The 7,176-nt window shown below is 42.3% G+C and overlaps 1 protein-coding gene across 2 annotated transcripts; it reads right to left on the bottom strand.

Annotated features, from left to right (window-relative positions):
- Window positions 1-2,053: 2,053 nt before the first annotated feature.
- Window positions 2,054-6,478, bottom strand: elovl1a (ELOVL fatty acid elongase 1a). Of its 2 annotated transcripts, XM_012878945.3 has the most exons (8): window positions 6,099-6,478; window positions 5,368-5,460; window positions 4,963-5,153; window positions 4,787-4,867; window positions 3,683-3,739; window positions 3,454-3,559; window positions 3,146-3,285; window positions 2,721-3,023 (listed from the first exon to the last, which is right to left on the bottom strand). In XM_012878945.3, the coding sequence occupies exons 2-8, from the start codon at window positions 5,426-5,428 to the stop codon at window positions 2,721-2,723; spliced, it is 939 nt and encodes a 312-aa protein (XP_012734399.2). In that variant the 5' UTR covers window positions 5,429-5,460; window positions 6,099-6,478. The 2 variants fall into 2 exon arrangements, with proteins under 2 accessions (XP_035994068.1, XP_012734399.2); XM_036138175.1 differs by lacking the exon at window positions 6,099-6,478 and having other exon boundaries at window positions 2,054-3,023; window positions 5,368-5,428.
- Between the last annotated feature and the right edge of the window lie 698 nt (window positions 6,479-7,176).

Raw genomic sequence — 7,176 nt, 5'->3', positions numbered from 1 at the left:
GGTATTTTACCATTTTAAAAACGCATTTTAAACGTGACACCATCCTGTATTCTAAGTACATCTCAGTCATTTGTGACAGACTGAAAATGGAGTAAAAAGTTAGGAAGTTATATTAAGCATACTGCTTCCTCAGTATAAATGAATGCACTGGGGATGTGCCATTCAAGATGGCGGCAGCCCTGGTAAGTTGGTCCATAAGGTGGCCGTGTAACTAAGGCAGGTTGTGACCCAACCCACCCCTATAGTTTTTAATCTTATGAAAGTAGTGAGCTAGTTGTTAGAAAGGCTTCAAATTATCGAATGCCGCAGTGGCAGCCCTCTGCCCCCTAAGGGATGGGTTAAAAGCAGAGCATAATTTTCTGTGTTGCAATGACAAATACCAGTTTGATTAAAAACATGGACCCATATTCATCTTATGGATTGTGCACAAGGCAATGAAAGGCAACTTCTATTCTAATATATATAAACTTGTGGAGTTTTTACTCAAACCCTGATTTGGTCAGATGATGCTGATCGTTTCAGCATCAAACACTTGGTTTAAAGCAAAGCATCGCTCATGTTAAATTGTGGAAGTGCGAATGATGCCATTTCACACATTTTCTCTGTGCAGTCCGTCCGTGTAACTTCCAATCTGTTCGTGTATACTGCCACTAGATGGCCCTATAAACCTGACAACGGATCCATGTGAGGAACCTGATGAGGCAGACTCCTACTGAATTAAAACGCTTCAAGGTTAAGATGGAGACCGTAGCAACTGATTTGAATGTCAGCTCACTTTAGAATAAACTTTAGAATAAACGATCTTGGTCTGCAATGGTATTTTGACTAGTCTTAAAAACCTGTGGTGCATGTTTATTTTGCACTTATTTGCTTCTGCTGCAATCCACCATATCATTGTTTTGTATTTCTTTTCAATTGAAGTTAAATCATTCACCACTGTTTCAAAGTATTTTTAATTTTTCACTTTTGCCTGTGCAATCTATTGCACGAGACTCATTGTTCATTCGTTTGCAGCAAGGTGCTGCAGTTCTACAAGTCTGTTGTGGAAAGTGGGATCTCTCTGGCATCATCTGTTGGGGGTAGCAGCACCAGAGCAGACGAAGGCTGCTTCTGTTCACTCCTCTAGAATCTCTGAAGACAATTGTGCAAAGAGTGATTCTTCATAAAATGAACATTACGGACAACCCTGAGGGTCTTTTTAATCAAACTGTTATACAACAGGGGGCCTTCAGGCAGAGGCTTCTTCAGAACCACTGTTAAGCTAACCACTACAGCAGATCCTTCCCATCTACAGCCATCACTGTCCACAAGAACTCTTAAGAAAAAAAAAATGCATTGTAACATTTGTAGTGTATTTGAATTGAATTTAAAATGTATTTTATGGTTTCTGACACTGTTTCCTTGCAGCAAGAAGGTCCTGGGTTCAAGTCCGACCTTGGGTTTGCATGTTCTCCCTGTGCATGCGTGGGTTCTCTCCGGGTACTCCAACTTCCTCCCACAATCCAAAAACATGACTGTTAGGTTAATTGGTCTCTGTTTGTCTCTGTGTTGCCCTGCGATAGACGGGCCAGGGTGTACCCCGCCTGTCGCCCATTGACAGCTGGAAATAGGCACCACCACCCTTAGTAACCCCGCAAGGGATTAAGCGTGTAGGACAATGGATGGATGGTTTCTGATACTTGCCTGTCCAGATTGGACAAGGCAATTGTCCAGCATTTATCGCACTGGGTATAATAAAAAAAAAAAATCTCAAGAATTTAAAAACATTCCCCCCCCCCACTTCTTGGGATTATTTTTTTTTCATTTAAAATCAAAAGGTTATATGTAGAACTTTGTATTTTTATGACAGTAACTCAGCTGCACTGGTAAAAACATCGACAGGTTTATTTTTTTTTTTTTTACAGCCACTTGAAGCAATCATTAAAGATTGAAAAAAAAAAAAAAAAAAACCTTCATTGATGTCATGCCCTGTGTGTTGAGAAGGTCGATCGATAAATCGTCTCCAAAAAGTGTATGGAAGGACATGCATAGCAGTGTATGTGTTGCTATCAAAAAAAAAAACAAAAAAAAAAAAAACAAAGGCAAAATAAATGCATCAACACTGTAATATACAGTATTTCTCCACAGTTCTTCATAAGAAATGAGATATGGCATGTTGCTCGCTTAGTGCACATAATCACTGCTTTCTAAATGAAACAGACCTTTAAATTTTTTGATTTATTTGAAACGATAAATTAAAAAAAAAAAAAGAGAAAAAAAATCCTCAATATTTGACATTTACAATGAAAACACTTTTTATGCATGAGGTTCATAGTAATATTTACACATACTTGTGTTTTAGTGGAAACATCGCCATACTCCCAAGCCACAAAAGGCCATGTTAGCCGAACAGTGCTGCAGGTCAAGCCTGAGTTAAAGAATACTATCAGTGACAAAATGAGCACCAATTTTCCATTCAGTGTTCATCTCAGTAAACAGCTTCTGCAACAACTTACAGGGTGTTGCATTCAGAGATCAGTGGCAAATAAAAACACTCTGCCAATCATATCCCCCAGGGGTGAATATGTAATAAAATATTAGATTATATACAAATCGTGTAATTAAGAGGTAGCATATTGAACTCTTACACTCAAATAGGCTACTAGATAAAGATTTGTGGCATATTTGAGGTGGTAATATATACTAACTGTTTATACCGCCCCTCCCCCCCCCAGAGTCAGTTAAATTTCCTTCACTTTCCCCATGACTATTTTGCCATCTTCGATGGGGTGAGCGTGTCCGTTTGCATGGTGTTTGCCGTTCATCGCAATGTGTCCGTTGGTGGCGCCGTTCTGGCTGGGCTTGTAGTCTGCCACGGGAAGACGGTTGCCCCTTATGTACGCCTGCACCCAGAAGTTGGAGAAGAGGAGGAAGAAGAAGATGCCGTACATGCAGATCACGTGGATCCACAGTGGCATCTGGTAGTCGCACGTCTCCATGAAGTAATACTGGCTGATGTGAATGGAGATCAGAACAAACTGGGTCTGGAAGGCAACGAGGAAAAAAAAAAAACAAAAAACGCAAACGTCAAAAATGGGCCGAACGTTTAAAAAACACCCGTCTAACACATTTTGAATAGATGGACATGTGCAAAGCTGACACGTACCAGCTGGATGGCTGTCATATGCTTCTTCCACCACAGATACTTCTGGAAGCGAGGCCCTGCAGCAGAGAGTCCGTAGTAGCTGTACATGATGACATGGACCCCTGCGTTTATCATAGCATGGAAGGATCCCATTCCTCCAGCTTAAGAGGAGAAAAAAAAAAAAAAAAAACACCCATTAGTAATGATTGATTTTAGGAAAAACCTCTTGTTCTTCTACAATAGGATCAGATTTTTTCTTTTAAATCCACTTGCAACAGTGGAAACCAGTGTTTCCCCGCCCCTGATTGGTCTGATTCTGTAACACTCACCAGGCGTCAGGGAGACACCCCACCACCACGACCAGGGCATGACAGAGTGATGGAAGACGTGGAGAAAGGTGATCTGGCTTTGCTTCTTTCTCAGCACAAAGAATACCTTGAAAAAAAAAAAAAAGAAAGAATATATTCCTTTAGACACAAGATATGTTTGCCCATATTTATTCTATAAACATGCTAAAAAAAGTGAAGGCGGAAGTAGAGGGTGTAGAAAAGTCCTTACTGTGTCAAGAAGTTCAATGAACTTGGAAAAATAGAACAACCAGGCTACTCGGACCATCTGCAGGGGAGGATATGATTGTCAGGTTAAACACAAACAATGTTATTTCCTCACACATGTGATGCTTGATTTTTTGGAATAATTCCAAAATACTGAAAAATTCTTTATATAGAAAACATTTAAAACTGACATGTAGAAGTTTTTGCCTTGGTTGGAGTTAAGTGGGAATGGATTAAAAGAACAAAACCATATAATCATTTTACTCTTAATTATTGCTAACAGCTTTTGAAATTGAAATTATAATTCATAAAAGTATTGGGGGTAGTCTCTGTCAGTAATCGCTGATTCTTAAACTGGGAAAACCATGTCGTCTCTTTGAACTGACCCCTTCCTTCTACCGCCCTGTCTGCTCAGCTTCTGCTGCCACACCTTTTGTACAGATTTCATTGGCGCACCAATTATGTGTGTCTTTGGCAACGCAGTACGAAATGCAGAAAATCTACTCGTTTTTAACCAAACCGATAATGCAGCCTGTTATTAATGTCCAGGGATAAATCAAGCCTACGGCTGATATTTTAAACCTTCAAAAGTTTAGCCCTTATTTATTTAAACATTGCTATTGCAATGTGTATTAATGATACTATCGCAGACTGGATTAAAAAGCTCCTCTTCATCTTGATATATTTTTTAATATTGTGTATAAATTAAAGCCCCCCCCCCCCCCTCCCCGCCCTCCCATTTTTTCCCCCTTAGTTTCCTTTGTTAAAAACTAAAAAGCAAAACGAAAGCTGCTTGACCTTCCAAAGTATTTTTTAAACATATTTTGGTTATCATTTTCACTTATCTGACTTATCTAACAACATTTCACAAATTTCAACCCCCCCCCCCCCACCCACAAATTTCTTCTACTGACTTTAATACTTCCTTTAGCTCTTATTCAAGGCCGATGATTTTTAAATCTCTTGATTCTTAACCTTGATACGCGACCAATATAAAAACGTTTCCTATTGTACCTTGTAATACTTTTGTACACTTTCTACATGGTCGAGGATCGCCATGGCACAACAATTGTAGGGCCAACACTACCACAGCGACGCACTGACTCACCCTGAGGGCCTGTGGGCTGGTGGAGACATCGATAAGGTCGCATTTCCACGTGAAGGTGGTGGCCCATCCAGACATCAAGAACTACATTTGCAAAAAACACATCAGCAATCGTTAGTCGTCAACCGCCCGAGCACTTTCATTCGAGTCATTCCCTTCTCTTTTTATTTCCCATTTACCTCGTACACTATGTAGGCATTCAGCAAAACCATGCTGAGGTTGTAGATGATCATGGCTCGGTTGAGGCCGAACGGCTTGCGGTTGGCCATCATGCGCGGGCCGACGTACACAGAAAAGACGACGTAGGCCAGGAGGAGGCCTGTCATCTGCACAGGGCTCTGCATCAGAGGGTAGTCTTTCACTCTGGTATCTGGAAAATGCACACACACACACACAGACACACCATTGTCATTTTCCAGTTTGATCCCACAGATAAAATGTGGATAGACAGGCAGGAAATCCCTCATCGCTGGACACTTCAATATTCAAAGATTTTCAACTTTTTAACTATAAGCGAATAATCTATTAAGAGGTGTAAATCCATTATGGATAGAAGTAAAAGAAAACACCCACCCCCCACTTACCAGTTCTGGATATTATGTAACCATGGAGTTTAGTGACACTTGTAAAAGCCTCCCGCAGCATTGTGACGGCTTGCCCTTTGTCCAGCCAAATTCCTGACAAACACATTAAAAAAAAAGAAAGAGAGAAAGTTTAATCATTCGGACAGGAAGTGGACCTGAGATTGAGGCTGGCAGGAAACAAACGGATCTGTACGCCTGCTTCCCTATTGACTGAACAAACAGAAGACAGCTGCCGTGGGCTCACCAAATGCCCAGGAGTGACCTTGGCTACACTGCCACTTAAAAAAAACAAACACACATGCAAAAATGTTCACAAAAGGGAGTTTCTGATGCAGTTAGGTATGCTTCTTTAAAAAAAAAAAAAAACCTGGGGAGGTTTGGGGAAGGATTGTGAAACACATGAAACTCTTGCCGTAGAGACAATGAAAGAGTCATAGCTGACAGAGCAGGTCAAACAGGTGAGGCGAAGGACTCGGCGCATGTGGCAACCAACGAACTGAGGAATGAGGGCTGCTTTAATCTAGATCAAGTTCATTTAAAAAAAAAAAAAACCCTGTGGAAAAAAAAAAAAAAGACACCAGAACAAAACACGGTGGGCTTAAGTGAAAGTAAGATCAGGTTCTTCTATTTAAAAGAAGAAGAACAAAAAAAAAAAAGCACAAGCAGTTGTGCCAGAACAACAGAGGTGGTGAGGATGACACCCAAGTTTAGCTTCTGTGTTTGTAGCTCACCTGAAAGCGAGTCTTCAGCACTCCTGTTGCTGTCGCAGAGAGGAGGAAGGCAGCTGTGCAGCTGGAGTGGGCAGCGCCGAGTCCAGAGGATCCAGCAGACCAGCGGTGAGAGGGGATCAGGTGAAGACAACAGGAACACACACACACACAGCTAACTTGTGAGCGAGTGGCAGCCTCCTGTCTCCTTCGGTGGTGGAAGTTGTTTGATTAAAAACAGCAACAAACAAAAAAAACAATCCAAGAGTAGCTGTGGGTGCTGGTCGGTGAAACTCTAAAGGTAACCAGAGGCAACCAGAAAGGAGTGAGTGAAAAGTGGCTGATCAGCTGTGATGACTGTGGAGCTGGGCTCATTCGACTCAATTTAAAGTCCCATGGCTCTACTACAGACCTCGCAAGTTTCAGGACCACACCCTGTTTCAGTGCCATGCTCCACCTCCCTGTCCTGACTGAGCCAGGCTGTGATTGGGCTGCCTCATGAATGGTGATGAAGGGGATGGGGTCACAGAGGTTGGAGGCTTTGGCTTGAGAAACAAATGCCCACAGGGGCATGTTCTCTTTATCAAAAAAACAATCAGGTGAGGAATTAAATAATTCTTTCTCTCTCTGGAAGGTGAAACTACATGTGCTGCGATTTAAAACAAGACCCAAGTTACTAATCTACTGCGCCAAATCTGCCTCTCTGAAATGAAATGGGTTAAAGGTCAGACCAAATCGAGCCATATAACCGCCCGATGTGACTTTCTGGAGGTGCCCATCCCCTCTCGGGCTGCAGCCTCAGAGGTGGGGCTGCCACCAGACAGGTTCTGCTGCGCCTCTGGTTTTACCTGTTCTCCGGGCAGGCCCGATGGGCGTCAGCGTGTGCGCTGGATGCGGAGGTTGCCTGGAATGACAGGCATCTGTGCACGAGAGAGAAGGAGGGAGGGATGGAGGGATGGAAGTTTGGAGAATTGGAGGAATGCTTGCCGGCTGTTTACATATTGGGCAGCACGTGACGCCCAAGTTGCTGACTGCAGGCCTATTTAACTCAGTCAGGGGAATGTTCTGCAGAATGCAGCTAGGAGTAAGAAAGGAAGATGAG

This window comes from Fundulus heteroclitus, chromosome 6 (genome assembly GCF_011125445.2).
Source record: "Fundulus heteroclitus isolate FHET01 chromosome 6, MU-UCD_Fhet_4.1, whole genome shotgun sequence".
Classification (NCBI taxonomy): domain Eukaryota; kingdom Metazoa; phylum Chordata; class Actinopteri; order Cyprinodontiformes; family Fundulidae; genus Fundulus; species Fundulus heteroclitus.
Note: the sequence above shows the minus strand (reverse complement) of the source record. Positions and strands in the feature narration are given on the sequence as shown.

Bases quoted from the DNA above. Each gene is read 5' to 3' on its own strand.
- elovl1a (XM_012878945.3), bottom strand. From the start codon at position 5,428: ATGCTGCGGGAGGCTTTTACAAGTGTCACTAAACTCCATGGTTACATA. The intron at 4,868-4,962 runs GTAAATGGGAAA...TTGCAAATGTAG, and splicing joins ATGCCTACATAGTGTACGAG to TTCTTGATGTCTGGATGGGC. The intron at 3,560-3,682 runs GTAAGGACTTTT...TTTTTTTTCAAG, and splicing joins TCATTGAACTTCTTGACACA to GTATTCTTTGTGCTGAGAAA.